At 41.1% G+C, this 13,038-nt stretch overlaps 1 protein-coding gene across 2 annotated transcripts in view; it reads right to left on the bottom strand.

The window, feature by feature from the left end:
* Positions 1-13,038, bottom strand: part of TMEM266 (transmembrane protein 266) — a 191,388-nt gene that overhangs the window by 33,330 nt on the left and 145,020 nt on the right. For both annotated transcript variants that reach the window (XM_073303518.2, XM_073303520.2), the window contains 3 exons: positions 11,398-11,454; positions 8,873-9,011; positions 7,315-7,430 (listed from right to left, as the gene is read on the bottom strand). In XM_073303518.2, coding sequence (XP_073159619.1) covers positions 7,315-7,430; positions 8,873-9,011; positions 11,398-11,454 — 312 coding nt within the window. The remainder of the gene's footprint in view (positions 1-7,314; positions 7,431-8,872; positions 9,012-11,397; positions 11,455-13,038) is intronic.

A 13,038-nucleotide genomic window follows, 5' to 3' on the forward strand; every position in this document is an offset into this window, starting at 1 on the left:
TCAAAACTTGGAGCACTTTTTTCAGCTGTACCTCTGGAATTTTCACAGGACTTGGGTCATATGCCTCTTTTGAAACAGGTAAAAGGGAGACTGGCCAAACTTACACTCACTCACTGTGGATAATTTGTTATGTCTACACTATTATTTAAAATACGAATTGATATAGTCAAGATGGGTTTCATATTTATATGTGCTGAAGTGAGGAAAATAAACGTGTTGTGCATGACTGAAGCGTTAGTGCTTTCATTATTGAGGAAAAGGGGTTTGAAGCCATTTTCTGTGGGATTAGGCAACTCCTTTCTTCTGTTATGAACCCTTTTTCTGGTGTTATACTGGGCATAGTATTTCTTACCATTTCAGTCTATAGTAACTGAACAATTACATCACTGGCTGAGCAAATTCTAAGCCAGAACATTAAGCATCTCAAGATTCTTAATATTTTTTAAGCCTGTGATTTGGTTGGTAGTTACACCGATTTGAGAGAAATTGCCTTCAAATTCTGATTGGCTTTTGAAACGATCCAATCATTCTGAAGGATTTAACAAAGGGAGTCATAACTAGATTGTAAATTTTGGAGGTAAAGCTCTTTACTACATTGTTGGAAGAATTAAACTAACTTGCCCTTTGCAAAATTAGTTGTACATGCTGCTAAAACACAATTAGTGATGCTTTGGCTGTAAACAAAACAGTAAGAATTAGAGTGCATTACAATGCATATCCTCACTTAATGCAATGCACTAGGTAATTATTTATAAACAGATAAAATGACAGAGACCAATATGGAACTCTAGGGAACATCTGCCATTATCTGACTGGATTTATAAACAGTGCCACCCATCCTGTCTGTTGCTGTATAACACTCTTAAGAATCAAGAAGGGACAGAATTAGCAGTGAATCATATCCTACTTCTCTTTAACAGTCCAGCAACAGAGTATGATTGACAGAGCCTTGGAGAGATCAATGAACACTTTAGCCAGAAGCTAACTCCTGTCTAATGCACTAGCATTAATTTTGCTCAATTCTATTAGTGCTGTCTGTACAGAATGCCTTGCCCTAAAACTCATCTGCCACTGGGATACAATCCAATGTTTATTTCCATTAGTTTAGCCATTGTTGGTAACAATAAAAACCAGGAGACAGTTGCAAACTAACGATTTATGGTCAGAATGAAACACAGGATGACCTTGGCTTCCTGCCATTCACTAGGAAAATGACTGATACTTAGAAATAAATTAAAGTTATTGCAAAAGGATAACATAAGTGATTTCTCTGATAGGTAATTTTACCAGCTAAATAGCCATGCCATTAAACTAGCAGCTGTTTTATAAATTACTAAATTAAAAAATATATCTTAGCTTCCATAGTTATGGTTTTAATAATGATGAAAAACTCAATGCTGCATGGTTTGACAGAAAAGCAGTTCTTGTGATAGGACTGTATTTGCAGTCTTGGTTGGATCATAAGCTGAAGCATTCTTAAGCAAGAAGTTATGCAAGAAAGTTCATAAACTGAGGATCTATAACCAGAACTGGTAGTGGGATGGAAATTCACTCACAGTTGACACCAAAGTTACAGCTACACCTTTCTTGCTTGGAATCTGCCCCATTAATGAAAGCTTTGGATTCATTTTTTATTTTAAGGTAGTCTGATAAAACTGTTTCACCTGTAACTTTGTGTGCTTGTTATAATCTTTAGTACAAAATTACAATGTGCATAGTTTAACCCAGTCCATTTTATAAATACTTATTATTGTGAGTTCTAATATTTGTGAAGTTTTGTGAAATAATGCAGTTATGTCATGTCAGTATTTTTAATACTTTCTACCTTGACTGCCTTCTCTTTTTAATAGTAGCTTTTCTAACATGTGGGTACTGAATAAAATACCACAAATTCAAACAATTTCAGGGGGACACTGAAAACGTTGAAATAGTAGTGCATGGTACTTTAATTCATAAAACATATTCTGACTTTCAAATGTATGACCAGCCAAAATTCAACATCTGGAAAGAGTTTTTTATGTTTGCAAATATATGCCTCATCTGTCATTCCAGAATGGATATGTATTTTATAGATGTGATATCTGATCATCTGCCAATCTCCCTTCCCCCCTTTAAGCTCCCCCCATAAAAATAAATGCAATTAAAAGAGCAAGTCAGTATTTGGATACATATAGTTTCTGTTTGTTAATTTTTTTAAAGAAGACTTCACTGTTACATCTGCTCTATGATCTATTCTATAACACATTTACAAAAGATAAATTGTACACATAACTTATGATGTTATGTGCAAAGTGGTATAATGTGATCTGTCCATTTTACTCTCTTTAAAACAGAACATGTCATATCTATAAAATCATTGTCTCTCTCTGCTTCCCCCACCTCCTTCCTCTCATCCCAGAGGTTTGCCATCCCAGTCTCCTTTCTCTTTTGACTTTCAGTCTTAGTCTTCTTGCTCAGCTGGTCCTAGTCTCTCCAGCTCAACTTCCAGTTCCCCACTTTCCTGCCACCTCCAGCCTTAGTCTCCCCTCATCCCCAAGCCCCTGGTCTCAATTTACTCTCCTTGCTCCCCTCCTCAGGTTTCTCTCTTGTCCCCTCAGCATTTGAATCAGGCAGCTTTCTCCTCCACATTGCCTGGACCTAGCACAGGGTGCATTGAGACCACAGGAGAGACAGTCTCTGTGCTCCAGTTCCGGTGCCTGGACTCAGCCTGCCGCAGCCCAGAGCTACAATTCCAGGGCAAGTCCTGCTCAGACCTGGCCTGGAGAGTACTCAGCATGGATGGAATCTTCATGGAGCCCCAGCAAGTCTTTATGGATAATGTGTAAAATGTGATTTTTCAAAGGCTTAAAACTTGGTCAGATTTGGGCAGATTTTCACAGAAAAAAAAGCACATCCCTGACACACAGGCCACCATCCTGCCAAATGTGAAAATTTTGCTCCAAAGCCAAGGGGCATTAGAGGGACACTCAAGAAAAGGTTGCCAGAATTTTTTTTTTTTAACATGAGCAAAACAACATATTTTCCCTAACCGTTTTTTCAGAAACAGCTGAACCATTTTGGGTGAAATTTTCCAGAAAAATTCAGCCAGAGGCAGACAGCAGAAATGAAAAATTTCGGTCACCATGGTTAATGTTTGGCAAAATTATAAGAACTGAAAACAGGATCTTACAATGGATAGTGTCAGGTAGCCTTAACTACAGACAGTGCTACCAGACCCATCTATGATAATTTGTAACTCAATGTGAATCACTAGCTTGCTCTCAAAATATAAACTTCAGGAAGAGTACTCATTTTTTAGTCCGATTGCTTCTCTCTTGTCCAGATTCTTTAGACTAAACCTGAGTTCCTAACTCATGCAAAACTCTCACTGAAGTCACTGAGCATTTTGCCTGAATAAGCAGCTCAGAACTGACCCTTACACACATACACGCATCTATGGGGCAAATCCTCAGCTGGTGTAAACTGTTGTAGATCCATTGGACCTATGGGAATTTATTCTGGCTATGGATCTGCCCCATATTTTTAATCTCTCACTATATATACGATGCTTTGAAACTTAAAAATAATGCCTTTTCTTCTTTGCATGTGTCTTTTCCAGATGTTACCATCATAGGGGAACCTCTTTTTATTGGAATTTTCCTGTGCAAAATCCACATAGTTAGCTCAAAAATATGAACACAAACTTTCAAGCCAGCAAGCTCCAAGGAGAAGAGGTCTGCATTTAGAAAGCTAAAAATGTTAATAATGGTGTAAAAGCTGGTGTTCGGAAGCCGGGCAGAATTTTAGATGTTAAAGAACATTAAGATATGTTCTCTCAACCACACACTACATACAGTGTCAATTTGACTATTATAATGCTGACAGCTTATTCTCCACTCGCTTATGAAAGTGTCAATTTATGAAGGGAGGATGCAGTTCTTGTGTCAATGTCTTATGTTGAGGCAAATTAGTGCATTTACCTCATAATATATAGCTCAGACATTTGTTTGGCAGGAATGCAAGATATGAAAACAAAGGAGATTAGTATGCTGTCATTTTTCTTTAGTATATATTTTTTCTGTAGCTGATGCCACCTCGAAGCTAGGAGAGACCCTATTCTGTTTCCATTGATTTACTCCATCAAGTAATGCAACATTTCTTTTTGTTTGATGTATGGGTGCACTAATCATTACAGCTCAGACTATGGATGCTAGGTTTTGACAGTATTTAACCATATATGCAAGAAAGCATTTGTAGGACTTTGCTCTAGTTTTCTGATACTTTGCCATCCCTCTAGACTGTATGTCTTCCTTTGTCTTGTGCCCAGTGCTTGAGTGGTGCCCTTCCTGTCTCTTGCTTCAGCCTGGCTTGGGCTGAGTGCCAGAAATGAGCCTATCCTCTCTCTTGACAACTGACCCTGTGTTTTCTGCACAACTAAAACTCCCAGTGAATGAGAGATTTCCCTGAGTAAGGATGACAGGCTTCCTTCTGAAATGGTTTCTCCTGGGCACCATCTAGCCAAATGCATCCCAAAATTTAGCTTTTGTGAAAATAAAGCTTTCACCAAACCTCAGATCAAGAGAAACATTTCCCTGAACTAAAATTCATTCTTCCGATTCCAGTGAAGAGAGATTTTAATTGAAAAACAAAAAGGAAAATAAAATCATTATCCTGCAGTGTCTCAAACTAAAGCCTTTAGCCTTGTGCTAGTGTATGAGAACCTAAAAGTGAAATGTCACACACTCAAAGAAAAAGGGACTGGCTTATTCTTGTTGTCCAATGTTAGAAAAATGAAGGAAGGAAAACACATGCACAAACTGTGAAAAATTAGCTATAATGGGACTAATTCTCATTTACTCTAAGACCCTTTTATACCATTCTGTCAGGGAAAAGGGGCCTCACCCATGTTAAGACAGTGAGAGAGAATAAGGCCCAATACTTTTTAAGTTTTCATAGTTGAAGGAATTACCCGTAACATGGATACGGAAATGCACTTGTTAAAAATGGATGATTTTAACCTGACATTGTCCCTTTAGGAAAGAGTGGCAACCAAATAGCGTGGGCTATAAAATTAGACACTGGAATGGGATTCAGGAAATTGTAGGTTCAAGTCCTCGCTCTATCACTGCATGGTCTTAGTCAATTATCACTTCTCTCTTATCTCTGAAATGGTGTATAGTGGGGCGCCTGCCCCACCCTCGCAAAACAGGGGTTAAAAGCAGCTCTGCAGAGGGCTGCGGCTGGGAAAAGGAGTGAAAGCAGCTGAGGGAGCAGCTGACCGCAGGTGTGGCCTGCCCAATCAGGCCACAGCTGGCTCTATAAAGGGGCTGTGAGCCAGGAGCTGAGGGAAGTCTCACTCTAGCCCTGGAGTGGGAAGGACCTAGCTGCCTGGGAGAAAAAGGTACTGGAAGCAGTGCAGTGCAGTGCTGGGGAAAAGGGAGCTCTGGCCTGGTAAACCCCCAGGCTGCAGGCCTTGGTGAAGACTTACAAAGGTACTGGGGCTACAGAGGTGCAGCCTGGGAATAGGCAGAGGCAGCTGGTCCTAACCCCTTGCCAAGGATGAGTGGCCATGACAGACTGCAGTCTGCCCCAGTGAGTGGGGGCTAGATGACAACTGGCAGTAGCCACTGAGGCAAGGTGGGTTTAGAGGGTTGGGGGCTCCCCTGGGAAGGGAAACCCAGAGTAAGGGGATACTGCTGGGGGCAGAACCCTGAGGTAAAGGGGCACTGGGGTCTGGGAGGGACATGGGGCCTGAGGTAGGCGAGACACCAGCCAGCAACTGGAGCTGGAGTTGAGCTAATTCCCAAGATGACCAGCAGGAGGCGCTGTGCTGGTGAGTCTTTGGCGATTTGCTACATGGCAATAATATTATTTACCTACTTAACTCACAAAGGCATTTGAAGGATGAATTAGTTAATGGATGTGAAGTTGTGCTAAGCATTGTTACTAACATCTGGAACAATTAAGGCCCCAATCCTACAAAGACTTACACATGTACTTAAATGTAAGTAAGTTTTGGGAAGCCTGGGGCCTAAGACTTGGAAACTTGTTAAGGCTGACGTTACAAACCGTGTCCAAACAGAACTATGAACAACAGTCTATGAAAAGAACAGGCACTGGAAATTTCTTAACTCAGACTATCTGCACCTCCCCTTAATGCAATGAGAGCTACATTTGTCAATCCGTGATCCTAGAGCACTAGGAGACCTGGGCTATGGCCAGTCTACAGCAGCTAGAGACATAGCTACGGCACTGCAGCTGTGCCACTGTAGTACTATAATGTAGATGCTTCCTGCATTGATGGAAGGGGTTTTTCTGTCTATGTAGTTAACCCACTTCTCCGAGAGGCAGCAGCTTGGTCAATGGAAGAATTCTTCCATTGACCTAGCTGCATCTACAGTGGGGGTTAGGCAGGGGTGAAAGTAAGTCTAGGGACTTACTGGTACGGGGCTGGGCTAGGGCCGGCTCTGGCCCCCGGAAGGGGCGGGGCCTTGGCAGAAGGGGTGGGGCTGCAGGAGGTCAGAGCCAGCTCTGTCCCACCCTGTAACGGAAAATGCCTCCTCCCCCTCCCTGGGGTAACAGCAGCAGCTGGGGGCTCTAGCTTAGGGCTTAAAGGGCCCTGGGTGGTAGCCGTGGCTGGAGCCCTGGGCCCTTTAAATTGTCCCCAGAGCCCCGCTGCCGCTTCCCCAGAGCTCTGTCAGCAAATGCTCTGGGGATGATTTAAAGGGCCCAGGGCTTGGCCGTTGCTACTGCCCCGGGCCCTTTAAATCCCCACCGCCCCAGCCCCACCGCCACTACCCCAGGGCTCCGGCAGCAGGGCTCTGGCAGCAATTTAAAGGGCCGCAGGCCCTTTAAATTGCGCCTGGGGAAGCCGTACTGGGGCGTACCAGCTTACTTTCCCAAAAACTAGGTAGAAGCTTCTTCTGCAGCATTTTTGAGTTGGTCAAAGGAGTCTAACTGATGTATCGATAGTTGAGAAATTAGTTATTGAAGTTATTCTCTTCCATTAAAAATGAAAAAAACAGTCACTATCCCCTTAAAGGTACTCATACAGGAGCAAGGGGAAAAGACAACCTGTCAAACAACAAATGTTTGTTTGAAGATCCCTACAAATGGGAGGTAAGGATAAGTACAACACAGGCTGCAATTTCCTGAAAGTTGCTAGAAACTTTAGCATCCTAGAGAGTTCTAAAGTTCTATTCATCTTTGAATAGAATTCCTAGTAATAATTTTTCAAACCTCTGACCTTGGCAACTTATTTGAGCTATTTCAGTCTTTACAAAACCAGTGTCTTTGACAGACAATATGTAAATAAAAATATAATGGAATTTTTACCCCTTGTTCTTGGCAGATCTGGGTTAGTCTTTCTAGCTGCTCATCTTGAATGACCTTTGCCTTCTCATATTGATGAATCACCATCTCCATCTCTACTTTCACTGGCAGCACATATGCTGGAAAAAACAAACAAGTGCTTGAAGAAATTCAGCAGTAGTTTAGCTTATCAGAGGAGATGTCTGCATATATTTTAAAACCAGAAGGAATCATCATGATCCGACCTGACTTACTAACACAGACCATAGGATTTCACTCAGTAATTCCTGCATGAAACGCAGCAATTTATGATTGAACTATAGCATTTCTTTTGGAGAAGGAATTCCATCACCTGCAACCACAAGATCCCAAGCTGCGAACCATCACTTGAGTTACAGGCAAAACTAGAGCTGAAATACATTTACACTAATGTAGATCTATTCCAGCACTTATCACAGATCCTCTAAATGGCAGGTCAAGAGCATTCTCTGCTTTGTATTCCGCACGTCCCGATAACATTTGAAACATATGGCTGTGCACCAGCTTCTAGGAGGAGCTATTCCAGAGCCCTACGCATTTTAACATAGACTCCTAAATACAACTGCAGGAAATACCTATATGAGGGAAATAGACTAAGGGTGAGAGTTTCAAAGGTACAAACAGCAGTTAAGCACCTAACTCCCTTTGCCTTCCAATAGGAGATGGATGCCTACCTGCCATTTATGCCTTTGAAAATCTTCACAAAGTCACAGTTAAGGCCAGCTCACTTTGTTCAGGGGACTATGCAAATTTTACTGTTTTTCTTGATGTTCTTCACAACCTGAATCAGATCCTGAACTTTGGTCTCAGTACTTCCCCGTACAGGGCTGCATACCCTCCCTTTGGAACTTCGGAGTCCTCAGTGTATAGAACACAAATGCCACTGTGACACGCTCTTTCTCTCACAGAAGCAAAGTGATCCTGCTTTGGCCTCATTCATTTTGCATTCCTCTTCCCTGCGTCCTGGAATCCCATACACCGATAGTAAAACAATTTACAGTTTAATAATAGATCTGACTGCCCTCCACCTATGCTAATAGCCCCTTCCTTGAATTCTTGTTTTCATGCTCAGACACTGCTCCTGTTCTCTGAAGTCTTAACTCTTCGAGCTCCTCGCTTCTCTCCAAGTGCTTCCCAATGGAGGCATGTCCTGGAATCCTGGGCAAAACAGGCCTGGCACACAGCTAATTATGCTCAAATTAATAGATTAAACAGATTTGTGGAAAACTTTCTGTGGGGAACCTCTAAGATGCAAAGAAAGCATGGGGAATCAGACAAAGTTATACCAGAGGTAGGAACTGAAAGTAGACTGGCACGATAGAGGATGCTGGGGGTGCCAAAGAGCAGCTGCAAGAAGGATTCATAAAGGAGCCATGGAATTAATTCCTATTCTCACCAGTGGGAGTCGCAACACTGTTCATTCTTTTAAAATTTAGAGGAAGGAGAACAATAAAGATATTTTCTAAAACCAATTCTGAGTGTTACAATCCTTTTCTTACCCAACCAGCTGGTTCTCAAGACAGCAAGTTTAATCACCACTTACCGTCTATAATTCTCTTAACTCTCCAAATTCTCAGAGTGATAATGAGACTGATGGCATCCCAAGGACTGCTCGGGCCATTTGCCACTGTAGAGGCCACCATTGGAGCCAAGGATAAAATTATTACAGCACCATCAAATACCTAAAATGAGAGAGATTTTTAATGAATAGCCTTTTCAAACCCTTTCTAAGGGTCACAAATCCTCCCACCCTCCTTAGTGATCCTGGAAGGCTCTTCAATAACAAAAGTGGTGCAGTTATAAACTGTGTGTGTTTTGAGGTGAGGTGAGCAGGCCACAAAAAAGCTGCATCCTCTATATGCTGTGAAGCAGAACTCCTTTGTGACATCACCCGCAGGTTTAGAAGTGTGGGGGAGCCATGGCCAGGGAGGTCTGCAACTAGTCCATTGGCCAACATCTCCACGTAGAAGTGATGCCCCAAATGCTATTACAACCCAGGAGCTGTATTATTATTATTGCTATTTATTACCAGCCACTAGGTGCGGTACAAACACAAAATAGGGCACTGTCCCTGCCTGAAAGAACTTGCATTTTAAAAAGATGTAGGGAGAAAGAAGTGGAGTAAAGGGGCACAACAAACAAGTAAAGTGACTAGGTGGCACTTGACCACATCTTAGTAATTCAATGCTGGGATAGTCTGTGTTTGTCAGAGATATAAAGACTATCCCCAAGGACTCCATGACCGTGTTATTATAGCTGGCTAGCTTCCTGTAGGTGTCCTGGCAAACGTGGATCTTCAGGAGAGATCTGAATAAGGAGAGGTTAGTGGCCATGGGGAATCAGCTCAGGAAGGGCAATTCCATGTGCGGAAGGCAATGTGGGGAGAAGGCATGGAAAGGTTTGCGGGAGAAGTGGACAAATGACATGTCAAGGTTGGGATCATTGGAAAAGCAGAGAGAATGGAATTGAGGGCAATGCTAACAATAATGCTTGGGCTGGCCCACCACATCCTGGAAAGGCATAAGGCAAAATTCTGTGCCCCCCAGCCCCTTTGGAAAGACCAAGCTCAAGGCCCATTTACTCATGGTTTGCACAGGGAAACTGGATGTACCCCACTGTAAGCAACAGACATCAAGAACTGAACATAAACATAATCCACTGGAAAGATGCAAATAAGTTGTAATCCTCACTGGCACCATCTGGAGGATGCTAGACTATAACACTTCCCTTTAAAAAGTGAAATGAAACTGTTGAAATTGATGTTTTGCTGGATAATATCAAGTGCCACCTGGCTTCCAACCCATACTGTGTGTCTCACTTGGAATATGCAAGTCAGATAAAATGGTTTGAGGTTTAGTTATGGAAGATTTGCGCACTTCTAAATGTGGCTTTATATGTAATGAAAACCAGATTTCCTGTCCTCTCCCGCAGAGCATTCAGTTTATTAGCTCTACGTTCCATCTAAACCCTGTTTCTATCACAACAATCCTATAATTACTGAAATTATAATGTACATTAACTACTGTTGCACTTTAGCTGTGTAAACTCTTAAGTAATTACCATTTTGTTAGTTATGTACATTAAGGACTTATCTACTCTTGGTCAGAACCATAATAGCTACAAACATGCCTGAACACTGCTATTGCTAGCAGGTTCCATTCATGGTCTCCTTGGCAAGTATGGACAGGAGTTTGTTTTCTGTTTATAAAACTGTGACAGATTATTTGTATGGTGGGGGATTAGTCTGTTCCTTGTGTATACTACAGCCAGAATCAAGTCTGGGGAGTGGGTTAGCAACACAGTTAAAAAATCGTATTGCAGACGATACTTAATGTCCCCATAAATGGGCTATTTACTTGGAATTTCAGGGTTTTCATTAGAACTAGTTTGAAAACTGATTTTTCTCCCCCATAGAAATTTTGAGATTTTGATTTTTTTTTTCCACTCTGGATTGGGAGGAAAAGCCAATTTTTTTTTTTTAGTTCTGAAAATATTAAAATAGGACATTTCAACATTTTTGAAATGTTTTTTCCAAAAGTGATTTTTTGTTGAAATCTATACAATTTAGTGAAAATGTTTGGTGTTAAAGTAGCATTTTCCAACAGAAACTCTTTTTGATGAAAATTTTCCTACCAGCTCTAGTTTTAGCTTGATTACGGAAACATGATTAGGCCTCATCTACACTACAAATTTCAGTCATATTGTTAACCAGATCCTCAGACTCTGTTATCATTATAATGTCGACAGGGATCATATAATCACAGTTTAACTCTCATGGGTCTCAAAAAGAAATTCTTATCCACACCAGCCAGCAAAATCACACAAAAACTGCGATAGAAACAAATGTGTTTAAAACACTGTTCTAACCAGCATCGGTCTGATACTTCCCACTGTGGACAGTGTTTTAATTTGCATCTAATTTCACCTTTGTGTGCAGGGAGTAACATGTATAAATCTCTGACAGTGTAAATGCATCAACTCTTATAGCTAAAGCACACACTGCAGAAATAGTTAATTATTTGTACTTTGCCATGCTGAAATACAAACAGCATTGGCTGTGGTACTTACCTCTATTTTGTTTTCAATATAATCCCATATACCGAGAACCACAATTCTCAAAATAGTCTAACAAGAAATATTAAGAAAAAGACAGCAATTTATTATAATTTGCATGACACTCATTCAGAAATCTCCTGGAATTAATAAGACAATTAACCCCAACATGCTCCTGGGCTGCTGTTCTCTCTGTTCACAGCAAAGGAGCATTTCCTCATTTTAACGTCCCAGGGAGTCAGAGTGCAGGAAGGAAAATGTCTGCACCCACTCTCGCTATTAAGCAAACGGCATAAGGTTAATGTATTTAGTTAGAAAGGAGGAATAATAAGCGAACATACCATGAAACAGTGATGAATTTCTATGAAAATTCCAACAGCATCTTTCACATTTTTCTCTGGTGTTGGTGTTTTTAAAAGATCAAATTAAAAATTACTGTAATTTCACTCACACAAAAGTTAGGGCTCCATTCTGCCTGTGGCAGTGCAGAACTCAGATTAAAATGTACTTTACACGCAAGAGAAGGATTAAAACATAGATGTGTGGCTTGTAAAGTACCCCAAAATGTTATTCTGCATGTCTAAAAATAAAATTAATCAGAGAGAGCTTGGTAGATATGTGAGAGAGGTGCCCAGGCCAGGAAAGGAGTCGGAATTTTGCAGGAAAAAAGAATGAAAATGGCTGTGAATATACATGTGTTCTATTCATTCCAAATATGAATATATTAAAAAACCAAAAACTCTGGGTTTATGCTGCTACCACACTTTGAATACAATAACAGTAACGTAGACACAGAATAGCGTTGGGTTCTTCTGAATAACACTGTTCATACACAAGAGCCTGATTATCCACTGCCTTGCACTTTCTGTAGCTGTTTTCACCTGAACAAAGTGAGTTGAAACTGCTCCAAAACAGATGGGTAGCCTTCTATACTCACTTTACACAGATATAAATTACTACACTGGTTGCAAGACACTGCATAATCAAACCCAGAGTTTTTAAAAGAACAATACCAGTAGTTCAGTGACTACACAGGCAAATGGATCGGCTAACGTGCACTTAAAAATAGCTCACACACAGCATGGGACATCTGAGTCTGTTTTACTGAGAGGGGGTATGCCAGTCAGGATAATTAGTGCAATTACCCTTTTCCCCTTTGAGAAGTGTTATGGGACCTTGAACTGCCATCAGGAACCAATGCTGCTGCTGATAAACTTACATATATAAATTAACTTTTCATCTGAAGGATCCCAAAATGATTAACAAATTTAGCACACTGATGAACCATTCACAGGGTCACTACATTAATCTGTTACACAGCCGCCTGTGGGGCAAGACTGCAACTGTCTTGAGGGGGTCATTTAGGGATCTGGGGCAAAAATAAGGGACAGTACTTGGTCCTGCTGTGAAGGCAGGGGACTGGACTCTATGACCTTTCAAGGTCTCTTCCAGTTCTATGAGATAGGTATATCTCCATATTAAGAAAACAAACAAACAAAAAAAAACCCTTGTTCAAATGGCAGAAAGAACTTCATAACATTTTAAGGTTCCATCTAAGGAACAGCTCCCCTAACAATTCCACGCTCAGCAGTATTATGTGGGAGCGTGAACATGGGAGTAAATTCAAATCCTGGTGGGGCGCTGAAGTCAACTGGA

The sequence above is a fragment of the Lepidochelys kempii genome, chromosome 10, assembly GCF_965140285.1.
Source record: "Lepidochelys kempii isolate rLepKem1 chromosome 10, rLepKem1.hap1, whole genome shotgun sequence".
In the NCBI taxonomy this organism is placed as follows: domain Eukaryota; kingdom Metazoa; phylum Chordata; order Testudines; family Cheloniidae; genus Lepidochelys; species Lepidochelys kempii.